The sequence below is a fragment of the Azolla caroliniana genome, unplaced genomic scaffold (assembly GCF_043228905.1).
Source record: "Azolla caroliniana isolate FFs.n. ecotype wild unplaced genomic scaffold, voAzoCaro1.0.p SCAF_3, whole genome shotgun sequence".
NCBI classification, from domain to species: Eukaryota; Viridiplantae; Streptophyta; class Polypodiopsida; order Salviniales; family Salviniaceae; genus Azolla; species Azolla caroliniana.
The window spans coordinates 9,983,704-10,004,420 of record NW_028230438.1 but is presented as its reverse complement, the minus strand read 5'-3'; the positions used below and the strand labels follow the sequence as shown (position 1 = coordinate 10,004,420).

Below are 20,717 nucleotides of genomic sequence, written 5' to 3'. Positions count from 1 at the left end.
CTTCCTCACAACACTAAGGAATCGTTACGGACAACCCTGGTGGTGCCGCACTTTAAGGCCAACACTTTGGAACAAGTGATCGACAGAGTTATAGACATGGATCGCACCCAAAACAGCAACACCATGCTGATGGAAGCATTGCGAAGGGCATTACCAAAGGAGGAGAAACTCAAATTCCGACAAGCGGTGCCCCAACAATAAGAGCAATTGAAGATCTCTATGGAGCATGCCCCAACATTAAAGTAAATGTATGACATGCGTCTGTAATTTAGAGTCTTTTTTGGTCAAGTGAAGTTTTCCTAGTGAATCATTCTAGGTCAACTCAAGTAGTAAGAATGGAGACAAAGGTGATAGACAATGGACACAACTCTATGGGACAACTAATTCCAAATTGCCAAAACTTCCCCTCATCTAACTTATACTAATTTACACATATGATCCTATCTATCATAAGAAAACCCAACTCATGGATGATAATTTGTAATTCACACATCTTCCCTTCATCCGCAAATTGCATTCACCTTTCAATACGAAGGGCATTGCGACCATATACACCGAACAAAGTACGCAACCACACACCAACAAAATCTCTGATTGCCCAAATACAAACTTTTTCAAGGAAAAAATTGGCAGAGGGGCGTACTTTAGGAGTTTCATAGCACCTCTTTTCTCATTGCCCAATAGACATGTGTACACAGGCATGCAAGCGGTTTTGTGATGGAGCCACAATGCACTACCTACCTATTGTCTATGGAGCAATGCGAGGGCGCATTCCCGGACCCAAACTAGGGCATGACCAGACCCAGGCCCAGACCCAGACCCAGACCTAGACCTAGACCTAGATCCAATCTAGACCCAGACCCAGACCCAATCTAGACCCAGACCCAGACCCAGACCCAGACCTGGAGAGAGGACTGAGGACTCAGGAGGTGGTTGTGAGGCCCTTAACATGCCAACATTATGATGATGATGATGAATGATACCGCCCACAAGATGTGAAGCTTTACCATCACGCTTCACCTTCACCTTCACCTTCACCTTCATACACTCTTCTCTCCATGGCCACTATGTCCACCACTGCTGCTGCTGCTGCTACTGCCGCGACTCTCCCTCTCCATAACCTCCATAGCTCTAACCACGACCACACATCCCTCTTCCCACCTCATCATCGGTTACACCTCCGACCTCCTGCTTCTTCCTCTGGTTAGCCTCTCTCTCTCTCTCTCTCTTTATGTGTTTCCTTTTCTTGGTTCCTTTCAATTTGTTGAGTCTCTTTCTGTGTTTTGAAGGGTGATTATGTTATTATCTGTTGCTGCATTTGGATGTTGAATTTGAATTGTAAGATTCCTCTGTTAATTGTTGCTCCTTATATGTGGATATGTATCTGGCTTGTTAGCATATGTGCATTTGTGCGTCGTTGTAGAATTCCTCCACTATTGCTGCTTGCTCTATGAGGTCTCTCGATGGATTGTGGATTTTACGTGAGTCTTATATTCAGGCCAAATTCAGGTTGCAATTTAAAGGCCTCTTCCAACTGTCTATATTTGTGTGTCTTGTATTTAAAATAAAGCTCGCAGCTGACGTGTTAGTATTTGATTTAGATGTCTTGTGTTCAGGCTCTATTTGGGCCTCCAGTTTAAGTATGTCGAAATGATCACCTAATGATGTGATTAATGTGCATTAATTTGTACTAACTAATCAAGCATAAGGTTAAAGGGTTACCTCTGGTGCAGCCAATCATCTCACTATATTAGGGCTTGCATATCACATAGTATGCTTATCGGTTGATCTGATAAGATTGTGCATTCTCTCGACAATAGGCAGCCATTACCACCAATAGAGGGTGAATTCATTGAATGGGGTAGAAAGAAAGAGAAAAAGCAATATTATCATCTACAAAAGCCAAACGACCTATCAGAACAAAACATTTTTATAAATATATTAAAACTGATATCTCATCATAGCCTCCGAACCATTAATTAGGAATTCTTAAGTGCAAGGTTGGGCATGTGCACCAACTAGCATTTATCAATACTGTAATTGATTTTTTAGTGCTTGTAGAAGGGCTTGTAGGCCACATGAATATGATAAGTAGTATGTCATCCACACAAAATAAGATTGGTATTAGAATTCCTATGAGGCCGGTGCCTGCTCTCCCAATCTGTCGATATAATCTGAAGTCTCATCAGTGTACGACCCAAAAAGTGTGGGTGAGAATGGGCAACCTAGTTTCACCCCAATATTACTGTTTGTGGAACTTGATATCCCCCCTATGCCTGTAACTACCTGTCATAGATACATACAATGTGCAGCGTGCACATAACATGCTGCCTTCAACTTTATTATGGATGCATGTAACATACTCCGTGTATGGCCAATGTTCCTATCTCTAGCCTTGTTTCCCCTCCTATTATTGATTAATTGTAGTTATGTGAGCGCATTTCAATAGAAATAAGGGAAATGTGATGCCATTTTATGCTCCATAACATTCAGAAATTGAAGCTCTCCCATGGTTTTAGGAACCAAAACATTTTCCCATGCCACACCAACACATTCCAAGCGTGCCATGTATGAAAGCATTTACCTTAAGGGTTGCATAAGCCTATCCTATGATTTGTATATGCATATTATTATCTCATCAAAGGAGCCTTTCTACCAAGGCTTTTGTTGATACACTTTTGAACACATATTAACAAGTTGGTATACTCTCAACCAAGGTTTTTCTCTCACTAATATCATAGGAATTTTGGAATACTCTTTTGAACACATAGTAATAAGTTGATATACCCGAAAATTATTATTGTTATTGTTATTTTTGGATATGATATCTAGTTTTTGTGTTGATTGTGAATGTGCATATTATTAGCTCATCAAAAGAGTCTCTCTACCAAGTTTTTTCTGGGTATCATTTTGAACACGTATACTCCCCACCATAGAATGAACCATACGTACCTTACGTGCATTCACATTCGAGAATGATTCAATCAAACGTGTATGGTAAATCATCTCAAAGTTGGATTGGATTTATAAGTTGGAAAAAAAATAAAGATTGGAATTTCAAAAAATGACTGTGGTCTATATTATATATTGATTGAATCAAATGTCAACACAATTGAAAGTTCAAAACTTAGGAATTACTTAACTACTAAACATTAGAAAGCAGGAACATAAAAATCAAATAGTTCAAAAACATAATTGTATTGATGATGAGCTCATCTTGCAATTATCGATGTTCTCATCTCGCAACTAATAAAGGTATCAACTTCTTCACTTTAGAACTTTACAAAAAAATGAGTATGAATTATAGAGATTGAATCAAAATATGTCATTATAAATTATAATCAAACGTTCAAAAACTCATAAAATGTATATTCGAGCATATGAAGAAAACATGACACTAACATAAAATTTTGCTATAACATGACACTAACGAGAGAGCTAGATAGATAGATTATATTATCGTCTTCAGAGGTCAACTATGAGACCAAAAATATTACATTTCATGTGATACATGTGAAAGTGAGTAGCGACTCTCGATGTTCAAGGACTTTACCAATGAATGTTGCAATCGAGAGTGCACATTGTGGTTGTGAGAGAAATTCGTGCAAGGATTAGGCTCGGTCGAAGAGATGTGGAAAGCATGGTCGAATATGATCAAAGGCAGAGCATTGTATCAAAGTGTGATACTCAGACTCTCGAACTTGTTTAGGGCAAAGAGAGAGGAGAAAATTGGGAAGCAAAAAAAAGAAAAGGAAAGAGGAGAAAATTGGGGATCGAACCCAAGACATAGGCAATAGTTGCATAACAACTTACCTTTAGGGTGAGCTAATTTCTAATAACCAAGAAAGAAAAAACAAAAAAAAACAAAAATATGACACTAACATAAAATTTTGCTATAACATGAGACTAACGAGAGAGAGAGAGAGAGAGAGAGAGAGATGAGAAAATTGGGAATCGAACCCAAGACATAGACAACAATAGCATAGCAACTTACCGCTAGGGTAAGCTAATTTCTAATAAAGAAATATGAAAAATGAAATAAAAAGGAGTATGCATTTTTCGCTTTTCAAACGTGTTCATTTCCAAATGTTTGTATGCTTGCACAAACACGTTTATTACGTTCTATGCTCCCCACCAAGGTTTTTCACTCACTAATATCATAGGTTTTTTGGTATACCCTTTTGAACACTTATTAATAAGCTGGTATATCCTGAAATTTGCAAATATGTAAGAAATTGGAAATAATTGATGTTGTGGCTTATAGTATCAAACCATACCATTTTTAAAGCAAGAAACCAGAAATTCTCAGATGGATAAAAATGCTGATGTCTTTACTGACGTCTTTATAATGCAGGATTAGAAACAAGGAAGAATACTGTAACACCTTTGAAGGGTATGAACAATGACTCGATGAATTCCTTGTGCTGATATTCTTTGTGATGATTAAATTATTATTTGCTAAGCTTTGTTCATAGGCATGTTTCAGTATAACAGGACTTCCAAGAATCTAAACTTCCTAGGCATATGTTGTATGTTTATATTTGTTTGGTTTTAATGACAATGAATTCTCATTAGATAGATACCGTAAATATCTGAATTCCCTCCACTGATGATTAAAATGTTGTTTTGGTGTGGTGCAATGCTCAAGAATTTTCATTCATCAACTTACATTGCTGTGGTGTTTGAAATCATGTGAGTTCTGCCATTCATTCATTTTTTTCATTTTAATCTTGTGTCCCTCGTATCACATTTACCCATGGTCTTCATGTCATTATACTTTGATGACAGCCTATTTACATACGGCAGCGACCTAGTTTAGGTGCAATTTTTGTATTGTTTTTAATTTCCCCATACATTCTATAAGGCTTTTACAAATGTAATTTTTGGTCTCATAGGTCACTTTGGCCTGTCAAAGACATTAATATAACATTTCAGTTCTCTCTCACTTATCTTTTCAGATGGAAACATTTGTAATTACTTCGTCGAACATGAAAAAGCATTATGCATACACTCACGAAAGTCATTATATAAATTCAGGTGACTTCAGGTTATCCACATGAAACAGAAATAAACGCTCTAGATTTCCTGAAGATCCATTATAATGATCTTAAATTTTAATGCATGCGATGGATTTACTATTGGTGATGATTCTTAAAATGGCTTCCAAGCATGGAGAGAAAGAGAAATTTTCATGAACAAAAAATAACTTAATCTTCATGTTGTGCTTCATTAGGCTCAGGTATCAAACACAAATAGGGGGTTACTAAATAGATGTTAATCTCTCTAATACCATGTATTTTTACATCTCAATGTGTTCAAATTTTTTCAGCCATCCCAATGAGCATACCATTGACAACCATAAGATGCATTTGGTGTAACATGTTTCTATGGCCCATACAAATTTCTCTCTTTGTACAGATTGCAGGTTAAAGAGGAGAACATTAATTGCTATGTCTGGTATTGTGGCATGTGCCGTGGCCACCGTGGATTTACCGGCAAAAGGTAGATGAATTATTACGTGCATAACTATAACTGATCATGAAATAGGTTTTTTATAGTTTTCCCTAATCTTATGATGTGTATGTGCGGGTTAATTCTAAAGGGATGAGGGTATAATCTTACGATTCTATGGTGTGAGATAAACTATTAAGTGTGTTATGACTGAACCATTTCACATCAAGTAGTGAAGTGTGTGAACACACCAGGACCTAGGGTTTCTGCCTATATAAAAAGGCTAACTACCTTTTGATAATGGGGAGTTGACCCTAATTTGAGATTGTGTCTGTGTTGCTATGGTTCTTATTAGCTAAGCATGCACAATCCTCACGGAACCCAGTATATGGTCCACATCAACACTTAGTGGTATAGGACATTGAGGATATCCAGGTTTGTCATGTTGTCACCAGGGGGTGGTCTGGCACCCACCCCTCTTTTCCATACATTATGCTTAATTATTAGTTAGCTCACATGAATAGTGTGTATGTGTAATCTTTCATAGAGATGAATCCCCTGTCTTGTGCATAAGTTTTGAATCTAAATGAATAGGGATGGAAATGCTTCCTTACAAGCAGGAAGGATACAACTACTGGGACTGGAGGGGTCATAAGGTGCACTATGTAGTCCAAGGAGAAGGCATTCCAGTTGTCTTAATTCATGGTTTCGGAGCATCTGCTTTCCACTGGAGGTAAACGCATTCCCCCTTTCAGCCCATTTCTTCAGTTATGCTCATGTTGTGCTCAACTTAAGTTGGTCTCAACGTTAGCCCATATCTATGTAATTTCTTGAGAGAATCGCCACTTATAGTATTGCATGTTTTGTCAATGTTCCTTTTTTGTATGAAAATTATCATTGTGTGTACCCTTAAAACATGGATCAAGCTTGCTACTTCATATTTTTAGGCCAATTTTTGCAATTTTTCCCACAGATATAATATTCCAGTTCTTGCTGAGAAGTACAAAGTCTATGCAATGGACCTCTTGGGATTTGGATGGAGTGAGAAGGCATTGATTGAGTATGAGCCTTCTATATGGAAAGACCAAGTGGCAGACTTTATTAGAGATGTTGTTCAAGACAAGGCTGTGCTGGTTGGCAATAGGTGAGTGGTCCACATAATTTGCTAGATAGCTGTTAAGAAAGAATTAATTCTAGATTTAGTTTTTGAATTTCATTGTTAAGTTATGATATGTGCCAAAGTATAAATGCTAGATGAATTGCAAGCTAGCAAAAAGTACACAAGCTTGGAAGTGCACATGAAGAAATATAGGATCTATGTTTCAGGGACTCATGAGAGTGAAATAGGGGACTTGGTCATAGCTATGTCACCAATCTTCTGTACAACTTTCTAAACATCATAAATAAGAGAAAAGACAAGGGAGGGCATTCTCCCTGATATTAATGATGTTACTGTGTGTATTGATTTTAATAAAAGAAGGAGAAGAAACTGATCATCTTAAGTGTTTTTTTTCCAAATGAAAGTGTTGGAGGTTTTACAGTGCTGAACACCACCGCAAGTTATCCAGAATTGGTGTCAGGGCTAGTGCTTGTGAATGCGTCAGGACAATTTGACAAACCAGAGATCGAGAAAACAGAGGTTCTAGAAGAGAACCTGATTCAAAAGATGATTTTCAATCCAATTCGAGATTGGGTTCGGAAGGTCGCTATCGGTTTTGCGTATTGGCAAGCCAAGCAACCTGCACGAATCCGGTCGGTTCTCAATAATGTAAATATTCCACCATACAACCATCTGATTTTGTTTTTTATCTTATGAATGCATCCAACTTATACATCTAATAAGACATCAATTAAAGTGTCAGTCTTTTGCCTGCTTTATCGCTTTTTACAGGTATATATTGATAAAACAAATGTGGATGATTACCTTGTAGACTCCATTGTCCATGCTACTGAAGATCCCCAGGCAGGGGAAGTCTATTACAGGTAATGACTGAAAACTAGTCATGACAATACACATAAACTATCTTCATTGGAGCTAAATATGCCTAACTTTTGTCTTAGAAGCTACACTAAACAACGCTAGAGTGGTTCCATGATCGGTCGTCCAAGTCTGACTTACTATGGTCTGGACAAAGACCTAGGATTTATGAATATATATAATACATGTCTAGCTACCTTGTGCCCCTGCTTCAGTGTCATTCGCAAGCATTCTATTGATTAATCATATTTTATTTGGTTGTTTATGTGATTAGAGAGCCTGGTCTGATCAAAACTGCTATATACTTATAAGACTAGGTTTTAAATCCCAAGGAAAATGCTTTAATCCTGTATATGACTTTGCTTAAAGTCTCCTGAACTGTGTCTATAATGTGTGGTATTTTGATAGGTTGATGTCTGGATACCTATTTCAGCCCTCGGAACTTACATTAAATAAGCTTCTCGCGAAGGTCTCTTGCCCTTTGTTATTGTTATGGGGAGATTTGGACCCTTGGATGGGTGCATCAAAAGCAGATAAAATCAAGTTGCTTTACCCTCAATCATCTATTGTTAGGTTGCAAGCTGGGCATTGCCCTCATGATGAAGTACCAGAGTTGGTCAACAAGGCCTTGATTGAATGGATATCATCAATTGAGTTGAGAGGCTCTTGATCAATACTTGTTAGGATGCTGTATAAAAATCCCTGATTAAATGTAATATATCATTGTTATGAAATGAGAGAGATCCATGATCTTCTTATCCTGGAATGGTTGTAATGTTGTACGTGTGATCATGGAATAGGGAACATATGTTTTTTCTCAAAATGTGTACATTATACACAAATCTTTTGATACTTAGTGATCAATTGGTGTGCCCAATTCTAATAGAGATCATTACTATATGTCTTTAGTAATTATATGACCTTGTCCTTTCCTTCTTTGGTATAGTGAGACATGCAAAAGATGATAACACACAAAACATAAAACTAATGTAGTTCACGAATGTAATCAATAATCACACTTTTTTCTTTGCTCTATTAGCTCTCTACAAAATCTTTTCTACTCCATTTACCTCTTGAGAGAGTAAACTATGAAAATAAATTATTTTTTAAATGCCCAAATAATCAAGCTCTTTATGATGATGGCACGATACATGTACCAATCTTATAGTGAATTGTGTTTAAACATATTGTACTAATCAAATAATGTTTGTCAGGCAAGACCATGGAAAGACTCACTTGTGAGGCAAGTACACTTGATGCATTCAATACATGTTGTATGTAGTCACTCGATACACATAAGAGAACAACTAGTTGATATAAATGAAACACATGAAATGAGAGTTGTTTGAATGTAGTTACATCATTCCTTCTATCACATTGAGTAATATACTTATGATTATGATGGATGATGTATTCACATGATCTACTTTGAGAGCATATTAATGTGTGTGGTGCTTCAACAAAACTGAATGATATTGACTTTTTTGAACCCTTTGGTTGTTAAAGAAGTTGGAACATGTAGCACAAACCTCTTCATTTTATTGGATTGCCTAAATGGTAGGTGTTTTGGATTATTTTAGCTAGTTGGGGACAATATCAAATTAATGCAAGGTTGGCTACTCTAATATGAATCTTTATGAGTTGTTGATTCTTGCATCGACTAGTGGTACACTTCTACTATCTAGTGCACCACCAACCCGAGTAAAAACCTTTTGATCGCTCCTTTTATTGCCTTCATGTTAAGACCTCCTTAATTATGATGGATTAGTGTAATGAATCATTTGACTATCTAAGATCCGTAGCAATCAAAAAGATGATTATGCATCTCATCCCTAGTGTGAATCAAAGAAGATCAAACATATGTAACAACATCTTAAATTTGAGCTACATTATGAATTAAACTAATGATCAACAAAAAGAATAGGAGTTTAAAAGGAAAAGAATGGATTAAGGGTGTTTAACCACACTGACCACCCTCAAGCAAAGGACAGGAGACAAACATAAAATACCATTGGTGTTTCATACCACTGAATATTACTATAACGTTATACCTTGGAAATTAAATAATGGATCTCCGTATATGTAATGGTGTTCCTTTTACCCGGTGGCAAGAGGAGGAGGGTAGGAGGGAGGGGTATTTGGGTAATTTTGTAAAACCCAATAACACGCCCAAAAACCCTAAGACCTCTCTGTCTCTGTCTCTTGTCTCTTGTCTCTTGTCTCTCTCCACTCAAACCCATCCATCCAACAGCCTGCAGTGCAGAGCTATGGCGATGGCAGAAGCGGAAGAAGGGGCCATGGACACCACCGAATTGATTGCAGCCCATGATCCCGCCGAAGGGAAAGACCAAGATCTCCACTCCTTCGTCCTTTCCAGGTTCGGGAAATCCGAAGCTCCAGAGCATCGCCATCTCGTCGCCGTTGTCTCCGCCATGGCCGACGTGATCCGAGAACAGGGCCTCCCTTCCTCTCCCACTGCCTTCTTCGCTGCCACCATGTCAGCCCTAGAAAGACAGCGCAAAAACATCAATCTCAATAATCACAACACTATTAAACACAAGAAAACCAAACATAGTAAAAAAAAGAATAAAATTGATACTAAAATTGATGGTGACGATGACTGTAACCTTATTTTTATGAATAATAATACTGATGATAATGGTGATGGTGGAGATGACCATGTCTCTACAGCTTTGTGCACATTTTTGGCTATGGTGCTCCCTAAGGTTCCTCACAATGTGTTGAGGTCTAAAGGTGGCGAAGGCCTTTTGATTCTTGTTGGGATTGTAGAGAATGAGAATGCGTCTGCTGGTACTCTTAAGCATGGTTTCACGTGCATTGTTGTGCTCTTACGAGCCGCTGATAAATCTGATTGGGCAAGCCTTGGCCCCGCATTCAATGCCATTGTCAAGTATTGCTTTGATCCAAGACCCAGGGTATGTGTTATGGCTTTAATTGGTTTCCCGTTTTGTGTTTTTAACTATATGATTTCCCTGCATGCTTTGATTAATGAGTTGGTTTAGTTGTTTTTTCTTTGCACTTGTTGGCCAAAAACTCTCTCGAATTAGTTGTTTTTGCTTTGATCTTTCTTGAATTGTTACACTTTTGTGAAATAGTCCCAAAACTCTTTGTCAATCATTGCTGCAATATTGGGCCTAAGATAAATGGTAATGTTTTGATTAAGTAAAATTTGTTTGTTCCTTTTTCACGTTTTTATTGGATTGCAAGTGGTCTTTCTTTGCGTTGGCTGATAAGCCTCAGGCCCACTTTTTAATGCCCCTATGAAGCATTGTGCTGATCGGAGGTCCAAGGTAACTATGAATTACCTTATTGATAAGCCAAAATCAGTAGGTTTCTTTTTCTTTCTTGAGTTCTTGCTTGTTTATGAATGGCTTGTCCGATTAGCTGCATCGGTTGATCCAAAGCTCAAGGTAATTGAACAATCGGATAGTTGGACTTTTATCTTGCATAGTCTCACTATTGTGATATCATTGCATGTAACAGAATATCAAGGTAGTGACATTGTTTCAATCAATGAATTTACTCTTATTCCTTTATAACATTGGATTCTCCAACAAACATCATCCATTTACATTACCCCCTTAATTTTCACTCTGGGATGGGCCTTCCTGGAGAAAGTACAGAACTAATTTCTATCATCATTAATCTTTTTAGCTACACAACCATATTACAAAAAATAATAAATATCGTCTTGTACCATATGCTTTCTTATTAATGAACACAATTTTTTCAGGTGCGGAAAAGGGCACATGAATGTACAGCCGAAGCACTTAGAGTACTTCAGGGTTCCATTTCGCTTATGATGGCGAGTGATGCTATTGTGACGTTGTTTGAGAAGTTATTCTTGGCAGTAAGCCAAACAAAGGAAGACACTTCTTCTGATAAATCCTCAGGCAAATCAGGCAGCGGAGCTGCTCTCCAAATCCTATATCTCTTGAATGCATTAAAGCTACTATTGCCACTGATGTCAGGAAAGTCTATAGGAAGGCTCCTGGTATTTTTCACTAAATTGCTAGAGCTTCGGCAAACCTTTCTCTCAAGGCAAATTTTGAATACATTGCACCCACTATTTTCCAATAGTGCCACAGATATTCCCTCTGGCATATTAACCGAGTTACTTGAAAAGCTTGCTGGGATGATTGCTGAAGACCGAAAGGCTGGTGATGAAAACATGGTTGCTGCAAGGGTCTTGAGAAATGGCATGGAAAAGCTTAATGTTATTGATCCAAAGGCTTGTGCATTGAAGCTCCCATTAGTTTTCCAATCCCTAGCAGGTATGCAAATATTTGTTTAATCTACTCCAAACTTTTCACATGTCATTTATAATCATTTGTTTTTTGAGATATTGGATCACGTGTTCTAGAGCTTATCATGATTGAATCAAACAGTTGTAGACATACGATTGTGTGGTTCCAAGTGTAGATATTGCAATGACTATCAAACAAGTGGAGGATAATGTAGTGATTGAACCCCAAAGTTTATAGAAATGTGAAACTTTCGATCTAGTTTTTATTTTAGTCTCTATATGGAGCACATTTTCTCTCATTCATTTACTGATTTGACTCGCACACTTTCAACTCAAACTCCGGCATAATGAAATTATACGCAATGAAATGTGTGAGTATTGCAGGAATGCTTGCATTTCAGCAGGAGGAAGCAGTATATGCAGCAGGAGATTGTCTGAAGGGTTTGATTGAAAAATGCATAGATAATTCTACGATAGAACAAGGGAATCCTTGTGTACAGTCAGAAGGAAAGTCTCCGAGTGTGGGCCCGAGTGTTATTGGACGCGTTTGTGTAATAGCTTGTAGTCTACTTGGTTATCAGTACAGTAGTGCATGGGATGTTAGTTTGCAGGTTGTCACTGCGTTATTCAATAAACTTGGTAAGTAATAAGCTTTTCATGTGAAGCATTGATATTATATAATGGCTTTCTGAGGTATTCATAGAGATATTGCATGGTTTACAGGTGAATCATCATTTGTTCTAATGTCAGACACTACTCAAGCTCTAGCTGATCTCGAGGCCCTTTCTGATGAAAATATTACATGCCGTAAGCAGGTATATATTATTCATAATAGGTGCTATAACACAATTGATAGTATTCTCTTTCTCAAATTTATTGCTTTTTTGCTTGTAATTTATGCTTTGCAGTTGCATAGATCTGTTGGTGCAGCAATTGCTGCAATGGGCCCAGACAAGTTTTTGAGATTGCTTCCATTACACCTTGATTCTGCTGACTTTTCAAAGGCCCAAGTATGGTTGTTGCCTATACTACGCCAGAATATAATTGGGTCTGAGTTAAAATACTTCTCAGATAAAATAGTCCCTGTTATCCGGTCGCTACAAGACAAAATCAAAAAGGTTTTGTGATATTTTTAACTATGCCAAACCAACATGTTTGTAATATTTAGATGCATGATCATATTCATATATTCTCTATTGTCGACAGTTTTCAGCAGAAGGAAAACCCACAACAGCCAAGAAAGCAGAAGCTCTTGTACAATCTCTTTGGATGTTATTTCCTGCATTCTGCAACTATCCATCGGATACACAGAAAAGTTTTGGGCTGGTCGCAAAATCTGTGGGGAGTGTGCTTTCTGAGGAACCTGAATTGAGAGGTGTAATATGTCGTGGTTTGCAGGTAAGGTGGATGTTTTATTTTCTTCTTCTGTTGAGAATTTATAAGAGAAAAGTATTCTTACTATGATGACACAAATGATTCCCATTTGCTGTTTATTCTATCAGATAATGTGTATATGCAGTGTTAGTATTCTTACTATGATGACACAAATGATTCCCATTTGCTGTTTATTCTATCAGATAATGTGTATATGCAGTGTTTTGACTGTTTATTGCTCGTATTTTCTAGATGCTTATAAGGCAAAACAAGGATGCATGTGGAGATACAGCTTCTTGTATGGCTAATCAGGAAGATTCTGTTGAAGGGGTGTTTCCAAACAAGGCTGCAGAAGAGAGAGTGAAGGCACTTTACACTGAAATGCATGCAAAGGCAAATCTTGCAGCTATTGCTTCATTTTCAAGAAACTTCCTTCCCCTTCTGTTTAACATCTTTATAGCATCTGCCCCGGAGAAGCGTGGAGTCCTACAGGTATTTATGCACTTCAATATATAAAGCAAAAATAATTTTCTAACATATGTTTTTCTATTGTAATTTGTAATTTGTAATTTGTAATTTTTCTATATCATAAATTTATAAACCGTGACTTTGAGCAAATTTTCACCTTGGTCTGAAAATGTTAATACATACAAAAATTATAGGCTTGTTATCAAAAGTTTAAAATTACTTGGTTTTATATCAGGATACCATTGGTGATTTTGCATCGATCTCAGAGAAGAAAGTGGTGAAGGACTTTTTTGTAAGCATCATGCAGAAGCTTTTGAAAGCAACAAAAGAAGCCGCTGAACCAGAGAAGCTGAAAGGTGCTGACCTAATGGATCTAACTGGACCAAAGAAAGAAGAATCTGCTTCATCGAGAAGGTAGTGCTAAACTTGTATTTGCGTTGCACACCTGTTTCTTATATTGCTGTATAATCTTATTCATTTGACTTATCTTGCAGGTGTATATTTATGGACTTGGCTTTGTCTTTATTGCATGGATTGGATGATGAAAGTGTTGGAATTTTGTTTACAGCAGTAAAGCCTACATTGCAGGTAATCAAAGCTCTAAAAGTTCAGTTGTCCTATTTTGTAAGAAACTTGGTTTCACCGAATCTGAACTCTATCAGGATCCAGACGGAACCATACAGAAAAAGGGATACAAAGTTTTGGCTGGTCTATGCAAGGTAGGATTCAATGAACTATTAATTTTCTTCTCTTGTATTCCTGCTTGGTATATTATTGTATGGATGCAGTATTGACTACAAATTGTTTTGAAGGAATCTGTGGGGTTTCTTGATAGAAAATCCAGTGATGTACTGGAATTACTGCTTGTGGCAATGCCAATTTGCCATTTCTCAGCCAAACGCCATCGGCTAAGTTGCTTACATCCACTTATACTCCATGTGTTTAGGGTATATGCTTAGCAGAATATTTATCTGAATTAGTTTTGTTTATTATGATTTAATTTATGCATGTGGCAATGTTATATTTCCCAAGCAGGAAAAAATGGAGAATGGAAATGGAGACAAGGTATTGAGTTCTTTTGTGGGTGAAATTATTTTGGCAACAAAAGAGGTAACCATCTACTTCTCTACAATTTTATTTATTGTTCAAAATACTTGTGGGAAAGGACCTGCGATATTTAAAGAAATTTAATAGTATGTTTGTATTTTATGTGTTTTTAGATGATTGTTGTCCCTTCAAAAGTAGTATTTGAAGTAGATAATACAGCTGTCTAGACTTTTTGAAAATATGTTATCCAACTGAATTTGATTGAATTTCTGAACAGTCGAACATAAAGACACGGAACACAGCTTATGACATTCTAGTTCAAGTGGGTCACAGCTTGAAAGATGCTGATCCATTTAATTCTGATGGCAAGTTGCTTGAGTTTTTCACCATGGTAAGTTCTCCGTCCATACTCTCCCCTCTTTGATTCGGATAGATAAATTCTCCTTGATTTGTTTTATTTGCTTTGCAGATTGTTGGTTGTTTAGCCGGAACAACGCCACATATGCAAAGTGCAGCAATTACGGGCCTTGCTAGATTAATATATGAATTCCATGATCTTTGCCACACCATCCCTGAACTCCTTCCATCTGCCCTACTTTTGTTGCACGCCAAGAGTAGAGAAGTTATTAAGGCAATGCATATTTCAGCTGTTATTTTAATGCTGTTTGAGCTCATCTTATAAAGTGCATTGAATCATCAAGCTAACCAACAACAATGCTTTTGATCTTCAGTCAGTTCTAGGTTTTCTGAAAGTTGTGGCTGCACGGCAACCTGTTGAACATCTGCAGGAACATCTCAAAAGTATGGTGGAGGGACTTTTATTGTGGTCTGATGATTCCAAAAATCATTTCAAAGCTAAGGTATTTGTTTTTATTCTACAAGTCCTAAGTCTTTCAGCATCTATGTGTGTGCTATTGAGTAAGAGAAGAGATACAAGAACAAGAATTCTGAGGTTTGCCCACACAAGAGCTGCTACAGTCAGTTTGCTATGTTGTGGTCAGCTGTTCATTGCTCAACATTTGCTACTCCAGTGCTAGGAGGTGAACCATAAGTATAAGAGAAAGCTGTTGCCCTGCTATATAGTTGATAAATACCGTGTGAATACATATTGAAAAGCCAGATTATGGGGGTATATATGTTCAGTTCTTTGACATCTTGTTTTGAGACATTATGCTTGTCCTTGCATAAATTTAGGAATGCCCACATTGAGTAAAAACTGATATTCCTTGGAAGAGCAGACAACAAGAATGATGAATGCTTTAGGTTCACTCCCAGAAACTGACCTTTGTACAATTCTATTTATATTTGTTCAGGTCCGAGTGCTTTTTGAAATGCTTGTTAGGAAATGTGGCCTACAAGCAGTTTCTGCAGTGACACCTGAGCCTCATGCAAAGCTAATAACTCATATTCGGAAGGTATATGTCATGCATGATTATGAAGGGATTTCGTTTTATTTCAAACCTAAATTTCATTTTGATTTGACTGATATTACAGATGAAAGAGAGAAAAGAAAAAGAAAAGCAAAAGAAAGGAGGTGATGAAAATCAATCAGTTAAATCACATGCAACATCAGGAAGGTTGGTCCTGACATTACACATGTTTAATACATAAATTTACATGTATAAATATATTTATATGTATATAAATGTGTGTATAGATATATATGTGTGTGAATGTGTGTATATGTGTATGCATACGTGTCTGTCTTTGCATAGAATGTTTTACATATGTAATTATTTCATGTCTATTTACATATGTAAATTTAATACATAAATTTACATGTATAAATATATTTATATGTATATAAATGTGTGTATAGATATATATGTGTGTGAATGTGTGTATATGTGTATGCATACATGTCTGTCTTTGCATAGAATGTTTTACATATGTAATTATTTCATGTCTATTTATGGACTCCATGAACTTTTATGTCTTGATGTAGGCAAAGCAAATGGCAGCACACAGAATTCTTTGACAATGAAGAGGGAAGTGATGATGAAGATATGGACGATCTAGACACTTCCACTGTGGCATTGAGCAAACAGTCGCGGACCACCATGAGGTATTTAAATCATCAACCATTATATTTCTTTTGGAGAAAAGGTTCATGTATCTGTAACCACTTTTTCTGTACTTGTGATTTATTAGGTCAGCCCGAAAACTACGCAAATCAAACAAAATGCTTCCCGAAGATGACTTTGATGGTGAAACTGAACCATTGGATCTCTTAGATGCACAGAAAACGCGATCCGTCTTGTCCACCAACAAGCTGAAGAGAAAGAATGATGACAGTGATGATGACCTAGAGATCGACTTAGATGGGCGGTTCATAGTTCCGGATGAAAACATGATGAAGAAGAAAAAGGCATCTTCTAAAGGTAACAATGATGTAGATACGCAAAGCACAAGAAGTGGGAAGAGTAATAATGGCAAAATGAAATTGAATGGGCAAGGAAGCAAGAAGAGGAAAACTGAGACTGGATGGGCGTACACTGGAGAAGAGTATACAAATAAAAAGGGGAATGGGAAAGGTGATGTGAAGCGAGAAGGAAAACTCGACCCGTATGCATACTGGCCGCTTGATCCAAAGATGATGAATAGAAGAAGCGGTAAGAAAGCAGCTGCGAGAAAGGGTCTTACGAGTATCACTCAAATGACAAGAAAAATGAAGGGTTTGAGTGCATCTGAGGCCCTGAATTTTAAAGGGAAAAGCATGAAAGGGAAGAACAAGGTTCATAAAGGTAAAAGCAAGAAGAAGTGATATGTACCAACTGTCATGGATGTGAACACTGGACATCGTTAGTTATTGTTGACCACAAATGCCAGTTGCTTTTAGTCATCATTATCATCATTACACCAAAAATAAGTTTAGTGATACAAGAACGTCATGGACTTTTTGTACGATGCTCATCTGGTTGACTGAAATTAGTAGCAAACTTCAAATGAGCTCCCGAAGACCTTGCAGAGGAGTTACTTTCCGAGGGCAATGATGAACTTAAGGATGTGTAACTAAAATATATTTAGCTCTCTGATGCAAACCAGAGGCAGGATATTGTAGATGTATAACTGAATATATTTAACTATACTTTAAACAGTACAAGCAACCATATTGTTTGGTTCTTATGAAATTTTTATCAGTACAGAGTTTTGCAGAAGTTGGTATTGAAAGTTGTAATTTATACTGATTGCGGATTGAAGGCTGTAGAAATGGATTGAGTTCTCATGATCGATATACACTGGAAAATTGTAATTCATCGTGGTTTAAGCTACTTATGTTTATTGTAATTTGAGCAAGTTTTACTTAATATTTGTTATTGTAATCCATTGAATTTGTTGGCATTGAACTTGATGTATATTTTTAAATTCCTGCAGCTGTGTGCATTACCTTACAACTCTTGTATTGGAACTCCTAATATCGTTTCTTCCATTGATAATCAATCTCCTTGATAGACCAGGTGCGTCATGGGGTTGTGCTTGAAAGTTGTGCTAAATCTGTGAATATATCTGATGTGTTCAAATATCCTTATGATGCACTAGGTGCTTTTTACGAATTGCGAGTAGGCATTCAAATGCACAATCTTGTTCAATGATGATTAGATGTTAACATGGTGTGGATCACTTTCTACCCCAACGTCTAAGGAGGCTTTTGGGGTTCAATCAAAGGTGTAGGATCATGCAATGCAAGTGAAGGAATATTCCCAATGGAAAGTACAATGAGATGAAATATATCTTACGTAGATTAGGGTAAAAGAAGGAAAATACCTCGAGGAAAAATTAGAGTAAGAGAGGAACATACTTTGTGAACATAAAGAGAAATATACCCTAGGGAGATTAGAGTAAGAATGTATATGCTAGTGTAAAATAGTATACTAGACATCAAGGTGACAAGAATATGCTTTGACAGTAATTGGACTTTTGCTGATCAATAGGCTTACCAATATGCAGATGTCGAGCTCAATTTGTCCACAACTTTGTTGGGAAAAGTGAAGCTCACAAACTTTTCCGTTTGCTCACTACTACATAGTCACCCCCAAATTTCTAAGAAATTATATATGTTCCCTTCTAGGGAGTAGAGGAAATTGCTTAGGGAAATTCGTGAATAAAATGAGTGCCAACCTCAATAGCAAAATCTTCTTGCAACGTTGTATGGTTTCTTCGGTTATGTTATTCATCTCTAATACACTTATACTAATGTCCTTGGATATGATTGCAACAATCATCCACCATGAGTACAACCCCAACTCGTATGGGAGCACGTGGCATACAAGATGTGATGTAGGAATATTTTGTGGATAATTTGTCCATTCACCTTTCAACACATTGTTACATTCAAGGGCTGAATGTGCTCCCTTGAGTCAATATAGGGTACTAAAATTGGACATACATAATGTATAGCCCTCATAAGGAGTCAACATAAAGGTGTCTACATACATGTCTAGTGCATGTGTGGTACATAATGACATATGATACTTTTTCTGGTACACACATCCAAGCAAGAAGTGCTACATGGGCTAGGCAAGTTAGAATAGTAAAATAGGTCCATCATCCAATTACAACAAGGACAATCTTCTCCTATAGGAATGAGGAGCAATATTAAATTGGTAACATCAACGTTATCTCAAGCATGAAGTCAAGGTGATATCTAATCGCAACAAACTGAAATTCGATAAATATAAGCATGATATGGTGGCCAATCCTCATTTCTATCTATAAATGGTTGGGGTTGTTGTCAATACATATTTCCTCACACAAGCTTTACAAAAATTGGCAATGTTGTTGATGCCTTTATTTACCTTACAAACCACCTTTAAAAGTGTTATGCCTAACCATGTCTCTAAAGATCATGAGTAACACGTGTACAATGATAGAGACAACCTCCCACCAAACTTTAGGCCAATGGTAGTTGACACCATGCATGGTACACCCACCAACATGATCATGTGGCAATGTCAATAGAAGGCCAATGATAAGTCCTATTTTACCGATCAATATATTGTGCTAGTAAAAGAAATCATTCCCAAAATTTCAGAGATGAATTGGTACTAGAAAATTTTTGCAACAAAATAGAGTTTTATGACGAGGGACATTACTTAAATCACAGAGTGATGTCATAACTTATAAAGATGTGGATTATGAAGGTGATAGGGTAGGAAAAAGTATTCGACAATGAATGGATGGATATTACCTTGCTCTCGATATTGACGGTCATCCATGAGCCCTGTTTTTTCTATATAGAAACAAGTTGCCTATATTTGTTTTTTCACGAGAATCTAGCAATACAATGAAGGGCCAGAAAGTGGGGAGGTACACTTTGATACATATATGCTTGCATACATACATGCATACAATACATACATACATACATACATACATACATACATACATACATACATACATACATACATACATACATACATACATACATACAATAGATACATACATACAATAAATAGATACATACAATAAATGCATACATAATTCGGTAAAGGCTATAAATAAAACATGTTTGGATATGGTATATATTATATGTGTGTGTGTGTGTGTGTATTATATATATTATATATATATATATATATATATATATATATATAGAGAGAGAGAGAGAGAGAGAGAGAGAACACGTGCAAAAAACACAGGATTGTGTGAAAAACGTGTATTTAACACATACATACACATACAATGTATTTGTGTGAGGATGTGGGCATTCCGTGAAACTTCTCTCTCCCTCTCTAAAATAACAACCAACGGTTTTCCTTCTCTTTTGGCAGGCGAACCCCCAAAACAAAACAAAAATGTCCCTCACTATGTATTATAACATAACTTGAACACCTCCCTCACTCTCTGTGCCTTGTCTTTGTGTCTTTGTGTGTGCGTGTGTGCTTCCACTTAGCGCCGTCCCTAGCCAGGTATGTCGGCCCGATCCGCTATGGTACCTGGCCTTGGGGCGGGCTTCTCACATGCCTTTGGCCCCATCAACACCTTAAACGTGAGGTTCATCGAGGAAGCGACCATGCTCGCGCTCGCATGGTACTCATCCCAACCCCCCGTCTTCCAAGCACAAGCCTCCGAGACGTTCCGATCCATGGACCGCGATGGCAATGGCAACATCTCGCTTGATGAACTTAAAGC

The 20,717-nt window shown here is 37.2% G+C and overlaps 2 protein-coding genes and 1 long non-coding RNA gene across 4 annotated transcripts; 2 read left to right on the top strand and 1 right to left on the bottom strand.

Moving 5' to 3' along the window:
• Nucleotides 1–1,025: 1,025 nt before the first annotated feature.
• On the top strand, nucleotides 1,026–8,244 carry LOC147866211 (alpha/beta-Hydrolases superfamily protein). 2 transcript variants are annotated; one of them, XM_087316582.1, is made up of 8 exons: nucleotides 1,026–1,203; nucleotides 4,355–4,393; nucleotides 5,419–5,502; nucleotides 6,046–6,184; nucleotides 6,425–6,595; nucleotides 6,976–7,219; nucleotides 7,343–7,434; nucleotides 7,838–8,244. In XM_087316582.1, exons 1-8 carry the CDS (start codon nucleotides 1,059–1,061, stop codon nucleotides 8,097–8,099), a joined length of 1,176 nt encoding a protein of 391 aa, XP_087172708.1. In that variant the 5' UTR covers nucleotides 1,026–1,058; the 3' UTR covers nucleotides 8,100–8,244. The 2 variants fall into 2 exon arrangements, with proteins under 2 accessions (XP_087172708.1, XP_087172709.1); XM_087316583.1 differs by lacking the exon at nucleotides 4,355–4,393.
• On the bottom strand, nucleotides 3,267–3,921 carry LOC147866212 (uncharacterized). The gene is made up of 2 exons (XR_015529428.1): nucleotides 3,883–3,921; nucleotides 3,267–3,413 (listed from the first exon to the last, which is right to left on the bottom strand). It is a non-coding gene; the product is annotated as an uncharacterized LOC147866212 (long non-coding RNA).
• A 1,421-nt stretch (nucleotides 8,245–9,665) lies between the features above and the next one.
• LOC147866210 (ARM repeat superfamily protein) lies at nucleotides 9,666–17,842 on the top strand. The gene is made up of 19 exons (XM_087316581.1): nucleotides 9,666–10,365; nucleotides 11,184–11,724; nucleotides 12,081–12,335; nucleotides 12,420–12,511; nucleotides 12,605–12,814; nucleotides 12,903–13,094; nucleotides 13,323–13,562; nucleotides 13,774–13,952; nucleotides 14,033–14,126; nucleotides 14,201–14,257; nucleotides 14,351–14,485; nucleotides 14,574–14,648; nucleotides 14,863–14,976; nucleotides 15,055–15,216; nucleotides 15,317–15,445; nucleotides 15,899–16,000; nucleotides 16,080–16,162; nucleotides 16,531–16,650; nucleotides 16,737–17,842. Exons 1-19 carry the CDS (start codon nucleotides 9,697–9,699, stop codon nucleotides 17,347–17,349), a joined length of 4,062 nt encoding a protein of 1,353 aa, XP_087172707.1. The 5' UTR covers nucleotides 9,666–9,696; the 3' UTR covers nucleotides 17,350–17,842.
• Nucleotides 17,843–20,717: the final 2,875 nt, after the last annotated feature.

What these genes read in the sequence shown, in the direction of transcription:
- LOC147866210 (XM_087316581.1), top strand. Translation starts at nt 9,697, where the DNA reads ATGGCGATGGCAGAAGCGGAAGAAGGGGCCATGGACACCACCGAATTG. An exon ending in TACAAGACAAAATCAAAAAG is followed by an intron (nt 12,815 to 12,902) that starts GTTTTGTGATAT and finishes TATTGTCGACAG; the next exon opens with TTTTCAGCAGAAGGAAAACC. An exon ending in CAGTCGCGGACCACCATGAG is followed by an intron (nt 16,651 to 16,736) that starts GTATTTAAATCA and finishes GTGATTTATTAG; the next exon opens with GTCAGCCCGAAAACTACGCA.
- LOC147866211 (XM_087316582.1), top strand. Translation starts at nt 1,059, where the DNA reads ATGGCCACTATGTCCACCACTGCTGCTGCTGCTGCTACTGCCGCGACT. An exon ending in ACCTCCTGCTTCTTCCTCTG is followed by an intron (nt 1,204 to 4,354) that starts GTTAGCCTCTCT and finishes TTTATAATGCAG; the next exon opens with GATTAGAAACAAGGAAGAAT. An exon ending in CGTGGATTTACCGGCAAAAG is followed by an intron (nt 5,503 to 6,045) that starts GTAGATGAATTA and finishes CTAAATGAATAG; the next exon opens with GGATGGAAATGCTTCCTTAC.